This window comes from Lytechinus pictus, chromosome 7 (genome assembly GCF_037042905.1).
Source record: "Lytechinus pictus isolate F3 Inbred chromosome 7, Lp3.0, whole genome shotgun sequence".
Classification (NCBI taxonomy): Eukaryota; Metazoa; Echinodermata; class Echinoidea; order Temnopleuroida; family Toxopneustidae; genus Lytechinus; species Lytechinus pictus.
This window is the reverse complement of record NC_087251.1, coordinates 21,173,744-21,199,010: the sequence shown is the minus strand read 5'-3', so window position 1 is coordinate 21,199,010 and position 25,267 is coordinate 21,173,744. Positions and strand designations below refer to the sequence as shown.

At 34.7% G+C, this 25,267-nt stretch overlaps 1 protein-coding gene across 1 annotated transcript in view; it reads left to right on the top strand.

The window, feature by feature from the left end:
- LOC129265401 (arginine-hydroxylase NDUFAF5, mitochondrial-like) overlaps positions 1-24,627 on the top strand; it is a 53,819-nt gene extending 29,192 nt beyond the window's left edge. Inside the window, exon 6 of the mRNA XM_064101392.1 lies at positions 24,544-24,627. Coding sequence (XP_063957462.1) covers positions 24,544-24,627 — 84 coding nt within the window. The remainder of the gene's footprint in view (positions 1-24,543) is intronic.
- The last annotated feature ends 640 nt before the right edge of the window (positions 24,628-25,267 follow it).

Sequence of the window (25,267 nt, the reverse complement as noted above, 5' to 3'; positions counted from 1 at the left end):
TCGAGGTAAATACAGGACATATTTTTGCATGTGTCGGAAATCGTTCGAACTTCTTTATCAGTATTAAACCAATTCTCATGATATTTTGCTCACACATGCATGTACATGTAGGTCTTGCGGTAAAGATGGGTAAGACATATTTTTTCCATGTGTTGGAAACTGTTGCCATGGAAACAGCATAGGGTGGGGTATTAATCACCTTCAGTGATAGTTCTAGTTTTTCGTTTGAATGCTCCATGTTCTGCATGAGAAAGAGATTGCACCAGATGCAGAGATTTTGTCATATTTGTGTGAACCTTTAGAGGAAATTACTCTAAATTTAGGATGATATAAATGGGATATTGTATGGAATTGTCAATGATAAATTATCTAGATGGAAATGCAATTGAACAAAATATTTTTGATAAGAGTTGCATTTCATGATATTTGTGGTTTTATCAAAGAATCAACTGGATAAAAGGGGGTATCATAAGATTAAGAGAACCTTGTTTTTGTTTGACTCGTGTATCAAAAATCTTTTTGGGATTATAAAGGGAATACCACCACAGCCGTAAAGCATCCTTTGGCAAGACGTCAATCAGTCTATAAGCTTTAACTTCCTCCACCAGGTGTTGATGTAGGGCTTGGTAATTTAAGCAATTTATTGCTGGAATACTTTATAGAGTGGATAATTTTTTACACATTGTTTTGGATGAGGTAGAATAATGGTAAAGCGCTTCAGAGGGATCTTTAACTAGCGCTGTATGAAAGCGTGATATTATATTATTCTCAAAGATCTATGACTACCACATTGATTGTTCGTTTTCCATCATGTTCCTATCTTTGTTTTCCTACCCCTCACTTTCTTTTCATTGTCATCAGAAATGAGTGAAAGTGTGTCGGGTCCATTCGTGTGTTGTATTGCATAAAGAAGTTCTACCAAATGAAAACATGAACATTTACATTCAGTTTGCAATGCTTTTGAACTGGATTTTAAAGTTTTTCTTGGGACTCTGGAGAAATTGATATTCCATTACCATCTTCAAATAGCACCTTGATTGTCAAGCTTGAATTGCAAATTATCTGCTAAAGTGTCTTACATTAAATCTGAAGTATTGTTTAGTTTTAAATAAAGATACTTCAATGAGCACTTTCTCCAGGGCTTGTACAAGTGTTATTTAGGCTGAGTGAGTAACTATGTCATTAAAGGAGGGGAAATGTGGGAACTGTTTGGTAACTTGCCGTCAGCTTGTTCAAAAGATAACTTCTTCTTCCAGTTTATCCCCGAGTCATTGTACTCATTGGGACATTGTTTCAGAATGGAAAAATCTGTAGGTCATTATCAACTTGTTCCAGTAGAACTCATTTTCCGTGATTCTCTCCAGGGCTTTAGAGGCTCATCATACCTATATTGGCTGTCGATCAAAAAGAAATCAATCTTTGGCTTCCAAAAGGATAGAAAACAAAGTTCCATTTTTCTCTCCAGTTTGTTGAATGCCTCAAAGGTGGATCAAAATCGGGGAATGACAAAGTTTCCCAATACACCAATACCTGATCAAAACTAGTGGTACAGATTATGTGGAGTAGAGGTCAGAATTTCAGTACCAAAATACGTAATTCCCTCTAATGTCCCTGCTCCATTTACACCCTTCTGCCTGAGAAGGTGCGTAATAATTACTGCACTTTGTGAGACCCTCCTGTGCCTGATTGTAACGGCCCTCACCTGAGCATTAAGGTGAGGTCCAGATGTTCATTGCAATCAAGGCCAAGACTCGCAGCTTCCTCCCCTGATTATACCTTATTCATTAAATTGCTTTATAATGGTGCTCTTTAGACCAAAGATGATCCAATATTTATCACGCGTGCCCTTGCCCTACCTGATTAATTTTGTATGAGACAGGTGCGAAGTAGGTTCTTTGTATGCTCGGGTCTAAGGAACTTGTAAATAAAAATCTATTTTCTTCTGGGATCAAACATGAGATTAAAGACATGCTTGTTGAAAATACTGAAAGACATTTCCTTCTGTAATTTTACTTTTTTATAATAGAAAAAAAATCTTCATGTACATGTATATGGTCTCAGACTTTTCAGAACAACTTTTATTCCTTTTTTTCTCAAATGATGAGGTAGTTCTTTTCAGAATTAGTCTATTGAATTTATTTCTTTTTGTTACTTTTGAGTAAAGAAAGACATTTTTAATGACCAAACATGACTTTGAATACCAGTATTTGTTCTTAGAGTGGCAATACTACAAAATATATTGTTGCTACTTTTTCATTTTGTTATTACGGTGTCCTAGCATGATTGGTTTAATTCATTAAGTGTACTCTAATGGAGAGGATCTAAGGTCAGCGTGTTAATTAGGAAATAACTCAAATAGTTATTACATCCTTTCATAGTTACTCACTCAGAGCATAATCTCTTTATTTTGTAGAGTTTAATACAAGTATTGTAGTGATAGTCCAAGGGACTAATTAGTGCACTTCAGTTTTTTTTTTCTCTTGGGGGTGAAAGCTTTGATCTGTGTTGAATGGTCTTATGTAAAAATTCATTATTTGATCTTTACATTTTGCTCACTTTATGGCCGGTCTAAAACTGGCAAAATGTGAATTATATTTTGTTGAATTCTAATCATACAGAAGCGTAGTGACTGTAACATCTATTTTCTTCAATTGATCCTTTGTGAAAAATATGATTTTGACTGGTAAACTGATTTTGCATCCTCTCTCAAGAATGATAATAATTTTCTGAAGTCAAACACCAAAATCCTATCAATTTAGTATAAAAAAGATATAGTTAAATATTATATCTTCTAATTATTGTCCCATTCAACGCCTTAGAAATGGTTTCATACCAGAATTTTGCATCATTCACACAATGTATTTTTATATGGTGTACTGTTTGATTTATCTGAAAATGCATTCAAACTTGAAAACCCTTTCGTTTAAAAAAAAGTATGATTATCAGGCCTAAAGGATGTTCAATGTCATTGATGATAATTTTTGTTGAGCAGAGGACAACATCATCATTGGATCATTGTCAAAAGTTTTCACAGGATTGTCATTGTTGCTATATCATTATTCCTCTCATCACACGCAATTTGTCCTACCTCATTAGTGTAGACTCGATGACCTTGCTCAATGCCAGGGCCAATACCTTTTACCATTGATCCTACTAATTGTGTTTAGATTAAGCCAAAATGAATATTTTATGTTCGTCCATGAACATCTATAGATGATATTGACCATGATTTATTGACGATAGGAGAAAGTATGAGCAGGATGGGTAAATATGCAGGAGATCAGGAGGGCATAACCAATTAATCTATAAGCTTGTCTCGGAATATGTCCCAGTTTATTAAAGCTTGATTACCCAGATTGGCATGTAAGGCAACGGGACCTTCATCTTTGAAAACGTGCTGATAATCAGCTTCAGTGTCATCCGATTATTATTTTCGTCTGATTTAACAACCCTAAGGTCAAAACCCACACAGTTTGGTGGCGTTTTTTTTTTTCTACAAGCAAGACGTATCAGTCATATTTGATTGCATTTTCTAAATAAATACGAAGTGAATTATAATTATAAAGCTCTTTGCCTTAGCTTGGTCAGCATTGCATTCCATTAAACATGCAAAAGCTGTTAGAAATTAATTAGCTCTAGAGTTTGGAAAAGAAAAAGGCCATTGTAAAATTCAACAGTAAAACCTAATTAGTAAAAAAGAAATAGTCCATATTTGAATGAAATTTCTTGCAATCTATTGACATACACACAACAATATCCATTGAAATTCAATTCTTCTTTTATTTCAATGAAAATAATAAGTTATTAAGGTTGAATACAGTAATTCACTCGTGGCAAGAGGTTGTTCAGCTTACATGTAAAATGAAAAAAAAAACTGCAAAAAAAGCTTACAACTGTTTGTAGAAACATAGAATAGATTCAAAACAGAAATTTTGAAATTGTTAACATTTTGTTGCGACAAGAAAAAGCATTTTTTGGTGATGACAAAATTTATTTGCAATTTCTCTGGCAATCTTTTATAAGCCTTTTGAAAGCTTTAATGCACCCTAGCGAAATCCTGAATTTGGTACATTTGCATGCAATCGCCTTAAGCAAAATCCATAATTTTAAAGCATAATGTAGAATCAGTAATGAATCACTTCTTCCTAAAGAGAAATGTATAAGAATGCAGTCATAACCAAGGCAGACAGAGAAGATCAGCACTACTCTGAAAATCAATAATCTTTTCATCCATTTACTATTTTCACAAAATTATTAAGTTTTTTCCCATAGTACTGTTGTCACTGGATGGAAATTACATGTGTAGAACAGATTGATTAACATCAAGTAAGCATAATATGTTCACATTAGCTTGAAAACATCGAAGCAAACCAGTTTATGGATGTCCTTGTTTTCTTTAATTTGAGCGGCCTCCTTTATTTCAGGTTGGTGAAGGAAAAAGCTTGGTTGGGAGGGGGGGAGCTTTGATTCCTTCGCGTCAAAGATAATGAACGAAACACCCGTATTGCCACTTTCCATTACCAGCGGGATAGATAGAGTGAGTGGTGATGAGAAGGATGCAGTTTTCTACCTGGTTTCGGAGGATGCTTGGGTAATGACAAATTGATTTACGGGAATCCCCAAGACCACTTCAATCCATATTGTCAATTTAGGGCAGGATGCATGCCATAAATCAGTAGCTTTACGAAAACAGGCCGAACATTCATGAGTTTATTTCTACAGAGATTGGAAGGGATTAAATGAATAATGCATTGCAGATGTTCAAATGTAGTAGTAATGTGCAGATGTGTTTGTGGCGCAACATTGGAATGGAACTCTTTTAAAGGTCAAGTCCATCCCAGAAAAATGTTGATTTAAATCAATAGAGAAAAATCAAACAAGCATAACACTGAAAATTTCATCAAAATCGGATGTAAAATAAGAAAGTTATGACATTCTTAAGTTTTGCATATTTTTCACAAAACAGTTATATGCACAACTCAGTGGTACCCGTATGCAAATGAGAGAGTCAATGATGTCCCTCACTTTCTATTTCTTTTGTTTTCTATTGTTTGAATTATACAATATTTCATTTTTACAGATTTGACAATAAGGACCAACTTGATTGAACCATAAAATGTTAAAAACAGTGGTCATTCCACATGTTCAGTGAGGATAAAACTTTGTTTCACAGGACAATGAGGAGCAAATCAGAATATTTCATATTTCATTTTAATGCAAAAGAAATATTGAGTGCGTGATGTCATTAGTCTCCTCATTTGCATACCGACCAGAATGTGCATATAACTGTTTTGTGAAATCAAGCGAAACTAAAAGAAATGTCATAACTTTCTTATTTTTACATCTGATTTTGATGAAAGTTTCAGTGTTATGCTTGTTGGATTTTTCTCTATCTATTGAAAACAACTTTTTGTTGGGGTGGACTTGTCCTTTAAACAAGATTTCTTTAAGAATCTATGTAATATTATACTATGGCATTATGCTCACAGTGCTCCATTTCTAAAAGTTATTAATGAATACATAGCAGAATTCATTGACATGTAATGTAAATGGTTTATACATGTAATTCCTCCTGGGTTGAAAGCTGGGAATATTTAAAGAGAATCCATCACAACCACAGGCCACCAAAAGCAGGACCTTGATGCATTTAATGCAAAGTACTTCTGGATGGTATAACCCTGATAACTGGATTCACCCAAATAATATGTCTACTCTCCACTCTCTGGGGAATATCACAGCCAGTCTTGTGATTTACATTATATTTATTTTATACCTACCCATTTAATGTAACACTATGGTGGATAGGAAGAAAAGAAGGGCGCTGGTGTTGCAGGGAATCCAAGAACCTTGTGGTTGGTAGTTCAGGTATTTCTCCTCTAATCCACAGCATGTTTAATACTCTTCTACTAGTATTTGATAATATTACAAAGTGCTTTGGGTCTGGGTGGAAAGCTAGAAATATGATGAATTTTTTAATCGGTAGACGTTGCAAATATTGTTTGATGACATATGAGGAAAAATAGCAAACTGATTATGTTGTGGTACATTTTGTTCTAGTGATCTGTAAGATATTCCTGAGGTCTGTAGTTCAGTTCAGAGTCCCAGGACTCTCAAGTTTCCTTGCCAGGGTGCTTTGTTTGAACTTTAGATTCGAGGCATGCATCATTTTTATAGAAAAAATGAAGTCTGAAGAAGATTTGAATTTAGATACTTATACTTTAATGACTATTTTTACAGGTGTTTATCTGTTAAACATCTCTTTGACCACAAGGGCCATATCAATGCAAATTCCACATAACTGTAGAGAGATAGCTCCCATCATAGGTCCATGCTCCCATTGTGGCTAAGCTCTAAAGCAAGAGAAGATCAAAATGGTGGCAATATGACTGATCCTTGTTGACCATAGATTTTCAGATCATGTGTTGCTTTGGCCTTATCCAAGTATGCCCTAATCTGCTGGACTCCTAGGTGTGAAGATGAAACTTGAGAATGGTATCTTGATCATCAAAGGCTGGTCAATTAGTGTTGTCATCCAGGACCTTGTTTTACCAAGAGTTAGGATTGATCCAATCAGTCCAATTTTTTGTAAATAAATCAGTGTCATAATATATTGTAAAGGAAATATAGACGGTGTTCCTTTTGAGGAGCAAACAGGTATGTCAAGACATTTGCAAGTAAATTCATGTATGTCAAATTCAGAAAAGTAACTTGAATGGACTTTAGATGTTGTCATCACTAGCTTTCTATAGTTGTGATTAATTTGATCACCTGCAACTCTTTGTTAGACAGGGCCCTGCAGAAGACTCCTGCCTTTTTCTCCATGAAGATCTTTTATGGCTGGCCCAAATGATTTGGAAGCATTTATGCTGGACAGAAATAAAGTCAGTTCAAAGAGGTGTTTCAGGATTGGCCATCGGTCTAACTTTAATGGTAGTTTTATACCCCTATCAGTAACTCGCTGGTCCATACCAGGCCTGGGCTAAATCGTAAAATTTTGAGTATATCATTGGTGGTGGCTAAAATGGCCCGCACCAGGCCTAGGGTTAGGGTTAGGCTATTTTGGTGCTGCTTTTATCAGCACCAGGCCCTGGCCAAAATTCATTGCATGGTCAAAGGTCACACAGTTCAGGCTCTACATCCGTCGGAGCGTGTGTACCGATACCACTGGATAGAAATATGTGCATTGTTTTTTTATATATATATTTTGCAGACTTGTTAAAAGTAAATTTTTTCTCTTTTAGATAATGATTTCTGTAATACGATTATTCTTACAGCTTTTGTTTAAATTTTAAAGGAATACCGAGCACTTCCGCTCTGTATGGTATGTTCAGTTATTATGACAGTTATCCCTTTATGTGCCAACATTTTTGAATGAGGGATCGTGAAAGTAGCACGGCTCTGCTATAGTTACTGAACACAATTTTTATTGTGTGGTTCGGACTCTTTAAGCCGGGCCTGGTACAGACCAAAAATTAATGAGTTATTGAAAGGGGTATTAGGCAGCGAATACTCCGCACTCATACATGACCGTAAATGCCGTACATTTGATTTTTTTTTAAAACTTTCTGGCAAACTGACATTTTTAGCAGTTTTTCATTATTTAATTGAGAGTCTATGTCCCCTCACCCAGCCATTGCCCACTGCCAAATATATTTGGTGTCTCATTCTTAGCCATCCAATATAACAATATTATTGACAGCACATGGTGGCATTTTATTCTCACACATCAAAATATCTGTATTCATCTAAATTGCAATATCAAATTTTGGAAACCTAATATAGGGAAAATGCTATGGGATTTCTTTGGTTGAACAATGCAGTGCTAATTTTTTTTACTTCATGGAATGTAATAAGATAAGAGAAGCTGGTAATTTGATCGAGCTTTGTCGCAAATGGAAGGTCTGAAATTTTGTGATTATTGCTGCGGGATAAAAGTATTAAGTTACAACTGTCTACACTATTTCTTTGAAAAGCATGGGAAAAGATATATTTGTTATTCTACATAAAGTTGTATTTTTGCCGAAAAGTTCATTATGTGAAGAATTATAATAAGAGCTTCCAATTCAATCACAAAGTATCAAATATAATGATTTGTACATACCTTTAAGAGGAAAAGGCATGCTTTACATTTTTGGAGCATTAAAAAGAAATATCTGAAGTATCATAACTTACATTAATATACAAAAGGACAAGTGATCTGAGTGTGACATCTTCAGCTTACTTGTGCACACTTATTATGCCTGACTTTAAGCGTGTTGTATACTGTAAAAACTGTGGTGTTAAAACTGACACCATTTGGTGTTAAAACTGACACCATTTGGTGTTAATAGAGGACCACACCCTGAGGTGTTAAAATTACACCCTATAGATTGAACATAACACCAATAGGCCGATTTTAGCCCGATTGGCCCTCTTCGCGATTAATCTCGAGATTCTAGAAACCCCGTCTCCACCATCGCAAGAAGAGCGATTCCTGCTCGAGCGAGGCATCGATGCATTATGGTCTGACGCCGTGAATGAATAATCCCAAGTGCGTCTGCACCTACGAATTAGCGCGATAATTTGTAAAATAGCGTGCTATTTTGCAAATAATCCCAAGTTGACTTGGGATTGTAATCTCGAGATTAATGCTACGAACTAGCGCGATAATTGCATCTCCATTGCAAATAATCTAGAGATTGTTCAGATCAGGATAATTTGTCGGATCAGAAATAGCGCGCTAATTTGAAAACTCGGGATGGTGCAGACGGCCCTAAAGAGTGTAAATGTAACTACCAAAGGTGTTGTCATACCACCTCTAGGTATAAAACGAACACCACCAATTTAACACTGGTGTAAAATAACTGGTGTGGTCATCTATGTACACCGGTTAGCACCAAAGTTTTTGCTGTGTATTGTACCTTTTTAGTATATAGAGGTACATAGATGTTATCACTTATTTGTAGAATTTTTTTTTTCTTGAGTCTATATTACTTTCTTAAGCAAATTCTAGAAGGATTTTTTTCTTGTCTATCTTTAGTTTTAACGAATCGAAAATATCTTAATGAAAATGTCTCATTTTGCCAGTGAATGTAAACCAACTTTGGAAAATTAAGTATTCTTTTATACATTTTTCTTTCTTGTGTGTATTTGATTTATATTCTTTCAAAACTAGGAATTTTAATTTGATTTTTCGTAAAATATCTGTGCATTCAGGCTAATTGTAAATTTATCGTACTTGCCTGAGGATAGTGTAGACTCAGAACTTTCTCTTATAACAAGACAGCTTTCCTTCCCTTCTTTTTCTCAGTACATATATGTAGAGCAAGTCAACAGTTTGGAATATGATAGCAAAAACAGATCAGACAATTTGCACTCTGGTTTCATATAAGGACTTCTCCCTCGAGCAAGTCCATACAATTTGAATTTCATATCCTTCAAACTTAGTTTAACCAAGGGTAGTAGGTCCGTGGTTTAACAGGGTGCATGCATGGCTGCTTGCAAATTTTAGTAATACCTTCATATCTCAATGAACCTTTTTAGGATATTGATATGATTTTTTTTAATATGATTATTATTTTTTTGTTCATTAAATTAATGATAAAGGTTGCATGCACTATATATATTTTGATAGCTTCAATGTAATCATGCTTCAGAGTAATTACTTTATCAAAACTCGTACTTGTCTATTTTTAAGGCCATTTAACTTCGAAATGTAGAGCAATATATCTTTTGCTTAAATGCATCATTTTCATTCTAAAGATTATATAGTTAGAAATCAATAGCTGATGTTCAATGTCTAGCTGTATTCCCTGTTTTGTTTCTTGTCTTCAAATACCTAAGCATTATAAACATTGAATCTGTCTTATGAAGAAACATATTTTGAACAAAATATGAGTGCAAAAGTAATCTTGATTGGTCAATGTCATTTTGTGTTCTGGAGCCCTGGGGGTGTTTCATAAAGCTGTTTGTAAGTTAAGAGCGACTTAATAAAGAACGACTGGTGAACTTTTCTTACGCGCTAAATAAGCACTAATGAACATTTAATGGTGAATATCATTTACCCCAAGAAAGGATCACCAGTTGTTCTTAAAGTCACTCTTGACTTACAAACAACTTTATGAAAAAGCTCCTGGTGTGAACAGGGGGTGTTTCACAAAGATTTAAGTATGACTTAGAGTCGCACTTAAATGCCTAGTTGCGTACGGTATGAAATGCTTGACTGCATTGGTCATATCATGTCATGAGGACGCGCACTACTGCATATCTATCAATAAGATTGCGCATTGCATATCATGTACGCATCGGCATTTATGTGCGACCTAAGTCATACTTAAATCTTTGTGAAACACCCCCCAGGTCATGTATGGTAGGGAAGCAAGTGACAAATGTTCCATTTCTTGTACATGTAGATGTAAAGAGCAAAAATGTTTCTGCCATTAACATTGACATCAATAAAATATCATGTTATGTGTGGATTTTCTTTAACCATTAAGAATATCACCCCCCCCCCAAAAAAAAAATGATTATAATCAGAAATTAATACATAATTAAATGGATAAATAAATAAAACAAATAGATAAATCGGATAAAAAATATGACTTAAAATCTGAAGAAAAGAATTGATATTGAAGAATTAAAAAAACTTGAAAAATAGATAATTTAAAAATAAAAAAAGATGGAGAGAATGGTATACAAATACATAGAGAGACACATATTACACTCATGATCAATGAGAACTTGTATTATTTTCTCTGGTTGGGATGGGGATTGAACTCATGTGGTTAACTTAGAAACAACCATCATTCCGTCTATTGGATACTTCAGTTTTATTGCCACCTGCTTTTAGAGTTCAATTTCAGTTCACATATTGACTTATTACCCCAAGAAAATTATTTTTTCACTAGTCTAGTTACTTATAAATGATTTTCTTCAATCATGATAATTTGTTAGAACATTTATCATTCTTCATATTGTTTTCTCAAGTTCATCCTACAGTCTGGGTCCCGGTTTCTTTATAAAAAAAAAATCATCACAAGCCAGACCTGTATTTTGATTGAAAAATGGCACAACTTTGATTTTAACAATTTAGTGAAACACACCCCTGGCTGGCCCTTAACATTTGTTCTGAAATATCATGACATACATGTAAATGACTACCTTGACACTATTCTTTATGTATTTTTTATAGAAACAATAATATGATATTTTTCATAATAATAATAAAAAATGTGTGTAGCTTTGAGATAAAATCGATTTGAAGGAAATTCCACTGTATATTCTATTATCTTTCAAACACAGTAGGCGGTGCTGCACCAGCCCTAGTTTGCTCAATCTCGAGATTTTAGCACGATCAGCCCTCTTTGTGATTAATCTTGAGATTTCAAGAAAACCCGTCTCCACCATCGCAAGAAGAGCGAGGCATCGTTGCGTTATGGTCTGACACCGTGGATAAATAATCCTGAGTGTGTTTGCATCTGCAAATTAGCGGGATAATTGGTAAAATAGCGCGCTATTTTGCAAATAATCCCAAGTTGACTTGGGATTGCAATCTCAGGATTAATCCAGCGAACTAGCGCGATAATTGCGTCTACATTACAAATTATCTCGAGATTGTTCAGATCAGGATAATTTACAGGATAATAAAAAGCGCCCTAATTTGAAAACTCGGGCTGGTGCAGACAGCCCTAATCAGACTGGCTGGTTTGACCTCCAGGTGATTATAGCTTTCATGCTGAACATCTGAAGAAGACTTGAGGCAAAACTGAATCCAGGAGCCCATAACACAAAGCTTAGCAATGATCGTAGAACAAATTTTCACGTTTGATTGCATTGACTACAATGTACAATCAATCGTAAAAATCAAGTGTACGATCAATCGTTATGCTTTGTGTTACGGAGCCCAGGAGTGACTTCAGTCATTGATGAAATAGAAAACAATCATTCATGATATCTCTGAAGCTCTTTTGCTGAACAAACAGTAGATAATTGCTCTACAATGAATTCAGTAAGTAAATTGACAGAATGTTATATTTACTCTAATATATCAGAATCATGAAATGAATGCCTATCTGTAGATAAACGATAGACTGAATGATTGCTTCTGATCGGTATGCAATTTTCTGGCTCTGTTTATATTGATAGAAGTATTTTGAGCACCAATTTTCCGTGCTGCCAGATTTAGAAGCAAGGGTTATTGGCACATCAAATTCATTGATTCCTTCAACTCAGGAGCAAGCCAATGGTCATAATCTGTCAATTGTCATCATCAACTACCTGTAAAGTTTGACCCCAAGACCCATTACTACCTATTGAATATCGATCAAGCCAATTCAATCCAACCCATGGCTTTGCCATGCGCGAATCTACCCGTGATGTTAGCCTTGCTCTAACACCTGCTCTGAATATTCAATAGACCTACCTGTTTTTATTTATTCATTCTATTTTATTCTATTTTGTTGATCTTTCAAATCAAATTCTCTGCATTTTATATATAAATGCATTCTAAATTGATTCTACTTGCTAAAATGGTAAAATCCTATGGGAAAATTTCTTAGGGTTATGTCTTGCATAAGGATGGGGTTCTGTAGCTTATATTTGTTAAGGGTTACGCTTCATACCCAATACTGGTAGGATTTGGTTCTTTAGCTATAGTAGACTTGTTAAGGCAGAGTTTCATACCCTAATCCTATACTTGTTCATGGGTGCATTTTCAGATCATTGAAAAATACTTGATAAGAGTACTTTTTGAAACCCCATGATATCCACAGATCAGTGGAAGTGGGACCCCCCCCCCCCCACCAGGTTTGTGTACACCTATGCCTGAATACCGGAAAATGTGTGTGAAAATATTTACAGATGAAGTAGGTGGTTAAAAGAGCTTATTGATTTGCGTTATGAAGGGCTTGATATGATGTTGAATAAAAATCCAACAAAGAATTCAATGTTTGTGGACATTTTTTCTTACAAAAAATAACAAAACAAAAAAGTTCATTTTGTAAGGAGAAAATAAATACTTAGTATAGTTCTATCTTATATTTTTCATATCTCAGATTAACTGGATAAAAGTCATACAATGATGCAACTTGAAATGAAACAAAACTGTGATAATCCTATCATCTAAAAATCTATCCAATATGCCATTTGGATTTTGTTTCACAGCTTGGTATAAATGATAAATGACCTAAAGATCAATATAGTGAAGCTTTTTCCAGGGCATCTTCCTGTGATGGAAGAATCAACCTTCAAGTGTATCCCTTGGAGGATTCACTTGTCATAAATGTTGCTTTCATTTGTCTGATGGAACTGCACTGTTTAAAACAACAGGATGCTCTAGACATTGTTTTCATCAGTATCCCTTGAAAAAAATCTGATATGTTTGGAGAAACAATTTGTGTTAAGAGTGAAATTCATAAAACTAAGATAACTAAAGCAAATTTATTGGCCAAGAGAAAGAACAATACCTTTTTTGTAGGCATTTAAAGTTAATAACCTATTTGCCTCTCGATTACTTCTCGTGAAGAATTCCAGACACATTTAACTCTTTTCTGGAGTTCCAATATTTCAACAAATTGGATTTGAAGCTGTTTACAGATGGGCTTTCTAATACATTTTAGGGCAGGTTGTTCCATTCGTTGATGCATCTCTGTGAGAATAGAAATGAATAGAATGTCATCCATTATTCTCAGATTTTCCCTTTGGTTATGGAGATGATCGAATGCTTTAAATTAGAGTTTGGTTTTTAGTATTTGAAAAATAGTCAATTTCCTGTATTAAATATTGAGTGCTCAACTTTTTTTTTACTGTGGTTTCTCAGTTACTCTCTTTTTCTTATATGTGAAGGAATTCATGAAATATGGATGTGCACTTTAATTATAGTTGAAATCTTTTTTTCATTCAATGTTTATTATCAATATCTGTAGGCATTTAGCCAATCCACTCTGCATTTAGGTAAAGTGTTAAACGTGATGGAGAAGTATGTGAAATTTAAATCTTATTTATTTGTAGTCCAGGGAGAAGAAGAAGAAGAAGAAGAAGACATAAATAAAAAAAAGAACACAGACCAATCACCACATTAGAAGTGCAATTTCTTTCAAGTTGAAATATCTTCTCAATGGTTGTTCATTATCACGCTCTCATACGGAGTATGGTTTGTCCGTAGACTCCCTACACATTTCATTAGTTGGTGTTCAGACACATTGAAAAAAAATATTAATTCAGGATTCTACTTTTCAAAACTGGGAAGAAAAACATGAAACATACATACTGAAAAGTTTTGTGAAAATTCAGAGGAGAAAATAGACATTTCCAGAAAAGAAAATATAATCAAATTGCCATACCTGGGGGCCGTTTGATAAAGCTGTTCGTACGTTAAGAACGACTTCAAGAACGACTGGTGATCCTTTCTTGGGGTAAATAATATACACAAAAACCTTCATTGGAGAGGGTTTTGCGCGTAAGAAAGGATCACCAGTCGTTCTTAAAGTCGCTCTTAACTTACGAACAGCTTTATGAAACACCCACCTGATTCTATTAATCCCATAGGTCCAAAAGTGATTTACTTTAGGTCAGTTTTTCACAATTTGTCATGAGCATCCTTATTATCAAATATGTTAATTCATTACATGAATTCCCTTAGTTATTTATCTATTCTTTTAAATTTCTTCTTTATCTGTGGGGTGATTTCTTGTTTCAAAAACATGAATATCAACAATGTCTAGCTTCATTTTTTGGGGTGGTGCTTTTTGTTGTTCTGGGTCCCATAATACAAATGTTAATGATTGATCGTACGCTTGATTTTTTACGATTGATTGTACATTGTAGTGAATGCAATCAATCGTAGAAAAATGTTCTATGATCATTGCTAAGCTTTGTGTTACGGGTCCCTGGTCTTGTGGATGAAGGTCGGTCAAGGTTAAAATTTCTATGCACATGTTCAAATTGAATACTGCCCCTACCAGACTGACATTATAAAAAAAATGTAATTTGGAAACTTTTGTTGTGTTCATCTGATTCCAAAAATCAAGAAAAGAAAATCATTAAAAATTTTGTTCAGAAATACATTTGATTCAAGTGATTATAAAAATCATGTTTTTACGAAAAATTTTATGAACGCAAGCAATCTTGTTTTCAACTCAAAGTGTTTTGTATTCAAAGTATTATTCATATGGAATAAAGCCTTTCTGCTGTTGCTTGATGCAACTAATTTCTCATATCAGAATAATGTAATATATCATTTCACATAACTTATGATGCTTAAGAATCAGCTATGAAGAGCTGTGTTTACTGACTAGAGGCTATAGAACAACAAACAATACTAGAGGCTATAGAACAACAAACAAGTTTGTTCTTAATTGTAAGGCCATACTCTATGTTCAATCCATTGTGCTTGACAAGAAATTTAATCAATAATCGTCCTTTGCATTTCTAGCATCCCACACATGCTAGAATTAGGAACCATAATGATAAATCATTCAGTTTGCCTGAATCCTATTTTTGATTGAGTATCTGTTTTCATGAATTCTTCATGGTTGATTTCTCCTATTTTAGTTATTAGTTTTACTGGTGGAAACTGCCTCATGAAATCTCTCCTGCCTTTGTGGTGTTCTCTCTTCTGCTATTAGAAAGTGCTCCATTGCTTTCCTCATATACCTGAGGCGTATTTTCATACCTTATGGCATCTCCAAACAGGATTTTTCTTTTTGTTATGATAGTGGATAAGGTTTACACCCGAGCTGTAGAATCTGATCACGGTAGCCGCGCATCGTGCATGCAGAACCGACGTCGCGGGGTCGGCGATGCAGGATGCGTAGGATGGAACTTGTAAGGCACACTCATCCGATGTGGGTTAATGAGTGCAATTTTATGCAGAGCCAGACCTGGAGCAGAACCCAAGCAGTCCAAAACATAGAAGTAAGGACAAGAACAAGGCGTTGTAGGGTCGTGCACCCCTAAGTATTCCCTTGGTAGAAAGTGCATGGAGTTTTGATGTTTAGTAAGGCTTGATCCATGATATTCATCAGCATAGCCTGTGCATTATACATGAGAGTGGTAATTATCTTGTGAGTTCATCCCATTCACTACTGGTTTCTCAAACCTCCATGGGGGTAATAATGGCACCACTAGTTCCCACTGTAAACATTTTAAAGGACAAGTCTTCAAACATTCAGTTGATTTTTAAGTACATGTTATACCGAATATTTTATCAAAGTCTGATGTAGAATAACAAAGTAATGGCATAATTTTAAATATTTTTACTTTGTATAATACTGATTAGAATGACATGGTCAGTTTGCAAGTGAGAGAGCCCACGGTGACACATTTCTTTATGTATTTCATCATATGAAAGTTTAGAGATTTGGTTATGGAAAGATTTGGCTGTCTCAGTTGTTTAGTTATTGAGTTATAAATGTATCATGTGTATTAATTAAAGGGAAACTGCAAAAGCGAAACTTAAAATTTACATCTTTCTAAATATGTCATCCATAGTATGAAATTTTCAGTGCTGTATCTTATTCTATTTATTCTGATCAATGTTGATGAATAGGGGCTTAAGAGAATCCCAACAGTATCAAAGCATGAATATTTGTCCTTTATTATGGGGGAACCAATTATATTTTTAATCAATCAAGAGAATTCTTCTGGAGTAAGTGTGTCATGTTCATGAATCAACTTAAACATATTATCATCACAGAAATAAAGATGTTAGACTTAAGCTATAAAAGGTTGTGGAAAAGCTGAAAATGGATGCTTGCAGAGGCAGCATTGTTAATATTTTGTCTTTTGCTTCTTCAAATACTATACTACTGCTTTTACTAGTATTGTAATATGGCTACTATTCTTACTACTACTACCTCTTTAAACTCTACTATTTGAAAGGGGGTAAATCATTATTAGATTTATAGAGAAGAAAATATTTTTAAATGATGTTCAATTGGTGGATCCCACAATTGCATTGAGACTCTTTCTGCATATTTTAAGTTGATTGACCTGTGGTCCCTTGCAAGAAAATGTGTAAACATTTCCTAGTGACAAATAGGTTAGGTTTGGTTACATACGCTTGAACAGTGCAGTTTTGTAGTGTTTTGTTCAGGGAATTCAGAAGTGAAGGCCCAAAGGCTGTAGAATCTACTTCGAAGTGGATAGTTTGCACTCTTTGGAAGTAGAGATTAATGCATCTTTAAGTTAGTGAGAGGTCACCAGAAAACTTTTGAACCATATATGATTGCCCCACTCATAACCCATAGTAAGTCAGCAAATTTATTTTGGTATAGTTCTAAAAAAAAACCAGACACTAAACAAAACATGATCAGCTAAAACCTATAATTTGATTGAATATAGAATTTCACAGAGTGATTCGAAAAGTAGGGAAAAACATGTTTAACATTTTTAAGTTGACAGGAGCACATGATGCACATACTGTAGATGATCTGTTGAAACTATTAGAAGTATAATAAAGGATCTTAAAGAATTAGTGGTTTGTGTTGGTTAGATTTCATAACTTGAGAGAAGTGTTACTCTGCCAAATAAGCTGATCTGAAGAACTACGTATATTGAAGCTCAAAATGACTATTGCTTTTACAGAGAACATTGCCTCTTTCGTTATTGTTGGTTTTGAGCTGGATGATGATATTTTTCTGTTTTTTTAATTTAACATTTTTGTTCAATATGGACAAAGATTCTTACAAACTATTGAATTGAGCTTCATGAGATTGTCGCAGAATGCACCTCAGCGATTCACAGGTGGATCTATAGACCAGAATACATCAGGATGAATCAAAATTGATGACAAGTCCCTCAAGTATGTTAGCATTCCTCTATCTACAATTGGGCCATGAAGTGCTTGCTTAGTATAGATAATCCCTATGCCTAGATCATAACGCCTCAATGCTTTTGCATATATAAAGCTGTTTACTAAACCACTTTTTACTCTCACATCGGAAGCTAGGATGGAGTGGATGATTGCAGATCCAGTCATGAGGTTTCAAGATAAAGAAGATTTCTTGTTTGGCTTAGTACTTTAATACCCTTTTTACACAGGATTTTCTTAACCCCGGACTATCGCTAACCCCGTACTATTCTTAACCCCGTACTATTTTTTTTTCCTTTTTACACATGCCAAATTGTTATTGCTAACCCCGGATAAGGAATGCTTGCTTTTTACACACGAAACTCGCTAACCCCGGACTAGTGGTTTTTGTCAATCATTCGTAGTACAAGTACTTCACTCGTACCATTTTACACACGCTACAATTTCCTTAACCCCGTACTATAGGTGGGGCCAAATTGCCATTTAGCCCCACCTATAGTACGGGGTTAAGCTTAGCCCACTTTCGTTTTACACTAGCGATCTTAACCCCGTACTATCGCTCTTAGCACCGCAATTGCTGGGATAACCCTGCTTTTTTGCAGGGCCAAATAATCCCGTACTAAAGGTGGGGTTAGCCCACTTTGCAAAAATGCTGTGTAAAAAGAAAGTGGGCTAAGCTTAACCCCGTACTATAGGTGGGGCTAAATGGCAATTTAGCCCCACCTATAGTACGGGGTTAAGGAAATTTTAGCGTGTGTAAAAAGGGTATAAGAAATGACTTTGAACAACATAATTTCTTACAACTATTGTAACTTTGCCATTAGTGTGATTTCATAAGTAATAATATGTAACAAAATGTGTAAAACAAGATACAGCACACAGAGAAAAACATGGTTATTTTGAAACTTTCTGTGAAGATTTTTTTCTTTCTTTTGTGAGGTCATATATTCATATGCTGTCTGTGTTGTATTTGATTTATTTTGCCCCAGGAGAAATGGTGCTTGAAGGAGAAAACAAAAGAATTTCTGATAATTACACTATGTGCTTGACTTACGGAACAGTGGTGGTGTATAATCTGCTCTCTAAATTGCCAATTTGAATTTTACATAGCCTGTCTTTATTACTTTCTTTTTAAAACTTCCAACACACTGTTTCATATGATTTTATGCTTTCACATTTTATAACCAAGATGAGAATTTACTCTTGTTTGATTAATATATTTCATGGCTGGGTCTGAAACATTTTTTCCCCCTCCTAGTATGAAACATACATTACCTAGTTCACAGCTATTGCTGCTGACTTGTTGTTAGATTTCTGAGAAAGAAAATAAGGGGACTGAATATAACGGATGAAGTTTAGATGGTAAGAAATCCCAGGAAGATTGAGTTGTTGTTGCTTTCTGCTGGGGTCATTTGCCAGGCAGGGAGCTCTAGAGCCATTCATACCTCTTAAAAGGGCTCCTTGAGAAAGTTTGAGACTCATCATATGACAGCTTCTCCTCCTGAAGGAATAGTTTGTGCATGGTTACCGCATCAACATAGAATCATGAGTACTGTGATTACTGTTTTTAGATGCTGTCTTTATCCACAGTTTGGTAAATACCTAGGTAAAATAATGGTGATGATCAAAACTGAATTTTAAGTACAGTTGGTGTGAACTTATGCTGACCTTTGAATGGTTTATTTCTAGAAATACTTGTATTTCCCTTTTATATGTTTCTTTATTATTTGCTTTGTAGAGTATTACGGGTCTGGAGGTTTCATTTTGATATGTTGAATATCCATGTTTTACATTTTTATAGCCTTTGTACGTGTATGTTACCAATAACGCTTACAAATGCAATACTCAAGTGTTTTGAAGGAGTACATGTAGTACTGCAATTCCTGAAATTCATGAAAATGTTTTCAAGTGGATTGTCATGGGACAAATAATGGACCTGTATTACCCATCCTTTATTGATCTCAATATCTGACTTTTTAAAAATCTGCATCATATAAGGTCCTTATACAGTGCGTATCAAAAAAAAGTTTACACTTAGAAAAAATCCTGTAAAATTATACATTTGTAATATCCTGAAGATTTTTCCACATTTTAACATTGGTACAGATCCATTTAAGCAAATGACGATATAACTGTCGAAAAATATTTCCGCTTGAGTGAGCACCACTTACTTTTGAAAAGTTAGTGAAAAATGATTTGCGCAGAACTTTGAAATAGTTATGCGAATAAAAGTAGACCTTAATCATGAAGAACACGTGTAATTTAGCTAGTAAAATTGATTTGAAGATATCTTTTACCTTTTTTAACTTGTTTCCTTGCCCAAAACACTTCAAAGAGTGCATTGCGCCCCACCCCACTCCCCTACACACCGAGGCCATCGTGACGATATTTGCTTTACACTGAGCTGTGATTCACATGAAATGGCTTAGGCTTTATTTTCATTTTGTTAATCATTGTCAAGCTTGGGAAAAGTTTGGGGAAACAAGTATTAAATGAAAAAAGAAATGTAAACCCACTTTAAATGATAAAAAACTTAGTGAAAAATGCTGGAGATGTCTGATATAAACTTTATTCAGATTCAGTTATATCCTCAGATCCAGCTGGCACAGAAAGGGTAAAGGTTGTGCTTACTTATTGTTGAAATTTAAATTTTGGTGGCAAAATCGTTATAAAATGCTTGAATCTATCCGTTTTATTTCAATTGACTAAAAGTGCAAGGGAAATGTATGAGAAATGTTTCGCAGGGTAAGTTTGATTTCGCCCTTTCCCCTTGACACAGCGTGAAAATGAGCATTTCTGCACAAACAGATTTCTGCGAGCTTTACAAAAATGGACAGTGCTCACTCAAGGATAACATCCTGTCAAACAGTCAGACCGCAGGTCCCTATGCTAATGAGCAAAAAGGCCAGATTCATCCAAATCATCTCGTGGCTGAATCCTCCTCCTTGCAAAATCTCGTGATTCGTGAGATTTTCTTTCTCTAAGAATTTACCTGTTTTAACCTCAATTTAAATGAAATATTATTGCACCATCAGAAAGAGTAAATGTTACTCTTTCATATTGGTCATTTATTTTGTATACAATATTTTGTTAAATAAGTAAATTTCTGGCCTGAAAATGTGCCTCAAAATTGAATTTTCTTCCTCTGTTTTCTTTTGCAAATTGTGCAAAACTTTTTATTTCGAGCCTCAATGATATCTATATCACCATAAAGCTGAACTTCTGTACTTTCTCACAATGCCACTCTTGATATGCGGCACCTTTTAATCGGGTCAAGATCACACTTTTCCCACCAAGGTACAAGACGAGATTTCTGAAATTTTGTACTTGCATGAAATGCAGAGTTCTGATTGGCTGAATAAGGTTCACAGAACAACAGGCGCGGGGTATTTGAGGAGATTACCACAGAGGAAGTGTGACCTTTCCATGAACCCAGGCACTGGAACTGTTGCAATTTGCCAGTGTGTGGTCTCTTTGACCAATCAGAGTGCAGTATTCTTATTTTCAAGCTGCTTTATGTACTTGGCAAATGAAAAGTGTGATCTTGACCCGATTAAACCAATTCTTATTTTGAAACCTATATCATTTTAAAGCATACATATTCAGCTTTATCATGATCTAAAAATCATTTGGGCTCAAACAAAAATAAAGTGTGAAAATAGCAGCTTTTGTCAGGTGAAAATAATTATTTTGTAGCATATTTTAGATCAAAATTGTAACCTATATTACAAAATCTTTGAATAAATTCAAACACATGATCTGAACGAATGATTCTTCTTCTTTACAATGATACCAAATTCATGAAATTCGATGCACAATTAGAGCAGCAATGACCTAATGAAAAGAGGTGTTTCGGTTCGCATCAAGCTCATTAAATATGCAAAACATCTCAAGTCATGAATATCACTTGTATGAAAGAAGCCACTTTCTTGGGACCTGCCGTCTGACTGCAAAACTTTTACTTTCATTGGATAGATGAGACCCAAACCCAAGAATATATGTGAAAAATTACCAACATGTATATATTTTAATTCCCATGGCTTTTTCAAAGTGTAAACTTTTTTTGATACGCACTGTAGAGAGTTGCAATTTTAAATCATATCCCATGAAACTTGATTTTCATCCAAACAAAATCAGTCATATTCATATTATTGGGTATGCATTTGATCTTGTCAGTTGCATCAGTTTAGCATCCGGCCCATCTCTATATGATAATTCAGTTTACCCTTCCCAATATTGAAAATTTGAGAGAAATGACTTGTTGTGTTAATAGTTCAGATATTTCATGCTCTTAACTCTCCAAAAAGGAAACATGTCAATTTAAAAATCTATAAAGGTATATGCATTGATATTGTTAAGGTCTTTTAAGTTTGTATTTTTGCGACAAATAATAACCTTATCCCTGAAGAGTCATATTTTACTAAATCTCTATCCTGCTTTAAAATGGCTATTTTGAAATTGTTTTTGGATAAAAACATCCACTTACTCAGCTCGTGTTCAGAATATTGTATAGCTCTTTCATATTCTATGTACAGCACAAACTCTTTTCACTTTTAACTTAAGCCATGCCTTGAAATCACAGCTGATATCTAGCAGAATACATGATCAGCCAAACTGTGTACACACACATGAAAGCTGAAATGAAAGCCAAGGAAGTTGAATGTAGTCAAATGGCTCCCCAGGACATAAAGATAAATTTCTCTAATGGATCGCACCAGAAACGAATGGAATCCTGTAGTTGTCATGATTATACTGCTTCAAAAAGCATAAAATCAAAAGCAAAAAGAAAAAAAAGGCAATAACTTACTGAGATGAGTAGTGAGGCAAAGGAAAATATTAGCTTTAAACATTAATTTGCTGCTTAGAGCTAGAGGCATTTTAATTCTTGACATTTCCATCTCTCCGCAGAGGAATGCTGCCTCCCAACTCCTGTAGATCTTCATTTGATTGGTCTTTAATATCTTAGTAACCACAATTTAATCTTTTGACTTCTGACTTCTTTAATTTCCATTGGCTTTGGAGAGGGATCCTAAACATTCAAGGCAGTGGTTATTATACAACCATGTTTGTTTTGCATCAAAATGAACTACATCTACTTTATTTCAGTTTGTAAAAATGAATAAAATTCAATCGAAAACAAACAATCTTTTTTGGTACAAATATTCATTTAAATGTATTACTATTCATAATTTATTCAGAGTTGTCTCATGAGGTTTGTTGCTACATTTTCACATTTTGTTCCTGAAATGTCAGAGCAGAAATATCAATGATAGAATACTCAATATATATATAAATAAAAGATTGCTCCCCATTATTCTATAAAAGCAGAAGAAATCATGAATATATGTATCCATCAGATTTCTGTCCTTTGTATCCTACTCCATAGTTGAAATATATAAACTGATATTCACCAGAAGGAAATATTTGAAAATTTATTAATTTAAAATTAGATGATCAGAGAATAATGTCTGCAACCGTAATTTTCCTTTTCTTCATTCCATATTTCATCTCTTAAATATCATAGCTGAAGTAAAATAAAAAAGTTGATTCTCAGAGAAGTTACAAACCTAAAGCATGTCAACGGATGAGACCGGGTTGGCATTCTGACAGGTAGCGAGCCATATGTGTGATAAATGCCACACAGATGCAGGCTCCTAATCCATGGAATTTTCAGAAGATAGGTACTTGGATTAGGACTAATGTTATTTGGATCCTAGCTTTCGATGATGTTGCGGTAGCTCTCTAGCTCTCCGTGATCAACCAAGCTTTATGCAAGCTCATACCAGCAACATCAACTGCTGATGCATACCGTACATATTCCAATCTTCGTGGTGTTTGCTCTGTGCGGCTTATTTTCTGCCCTTTTGTTCCTTGTCCTGTCGAATTAAGGAAAGAATGCTAATGTCAAATACATGTTGACTGCAATGAGCATGGTGGGGTGTTAAAGACACTTCCTTAAGGCATCTTCTCCATAGTTCTCATGTGACAGCAATACTCATCCCTCATCTTCCATTCAGAAATGGGGACAAGGGCATTCTTTCAAGAATCACACAGAATGTGGAATAACAAGATGGAATGTCTAGTAGGTTCATGTGTCCCTCGCAGTTAAGATCAAGGCAGCACATCAATAAGTTAATGCATTAGGAGGTGTCAGAAATATGCTCAAGTTCTGTGGTTACAGATTGCAACTTTGTTTGAATTCTCCAATGTCAAAGGATCCTTTGCAGGGTAAAGAAACAGTTTGGTTTTCATCTTTGATTCACCTCAGGAGAACGGGCCATATTCCTTTCTTGAAAGTGTCTGAAGAAATGGAATAACATGTTAAAACTTCTGTATTTTGCCTCTGAGCTGAATGCATTTTTAGGATAAATTGCAAACCTCAGCGTCGGCATAACTCCCCTCAACATAAGAAAAAGGAAAGTAGGGATGTGACATCATCAGCCCACCTGGTGAATATTAAGGATTACGTGCATATAACTATTGTCATAGAATATTACTTAACTTTAAAATTCAATAACTTTGTTATTTCTTATCAGATTTTGATGAAATTTTCAGCATTTTGCTCAGTGAATGTTCCTTTTTTTTAAATTCAGATATAAATATTTTCAACCAGGAGATTAACCCTTTACTGACTGTACAAACATGAACAATAATACTATCTGTGATTGTGTAATTTGATCCTTTCTTGCACACCCTATTTTGTCCAGAAATTTGATATCACGTTTGCTTTCTTCTCTTTTTATTACCATGCACAGGCAAAACCAGCTGCTCGAGGTTCAGCAACAGCTTCACTTAAAGATCTGGACAAACTCAAGATGGATGTACCCCCTAAGGAATAATGTTTGAGCTTCTCTATGTTGTAATTTATCATTGATAAGGACAAGCTCAGCATTGATGCATCGTCAAGGAAATCATGGTCACTGTTCACTTAAGATGTGGTTACACTAAAATATTATCACCATAGTCAGCTAAGATATATGCTCATATTGCATGAATGGGTCTGCAACGAATGTTTGTGGCATAGCTTGCTGTGATGGCATCTCAGGAGCAACCATCTTTATTGGAATTTTTTTTTTTTTTTTCTTTCATAGATGGCAAGATTGTACCTGAAATCTCAGTTATTGTTCTTAAGTTTCCTGCAACAAGAGTTTCCTTTAAATTGATGTTAGATTCAATATAATTATGTCACAAAAAAATCATGTTTGACTTTTCCCTAAGATGTGGTCAAACTTATTTTTGTAACTTGTGAACTGCAAGATCAACTTATCCCATTATGATGAATTTCAAGAGCATTGGACAATTTTAATTTGCCCTTGATATACAATGGAATGACACTTATATAAGTGTATTTTGATTAATTAATTCACTCTTAAGATCATGTGCATTATGAAAGAATTTGAAGTGGATATTCTTTCTGTGAAGACTTAAGGTGTACTTTTTACTTCAATTGTGTGTGAAACAGAGTTAAAACTGATTCAT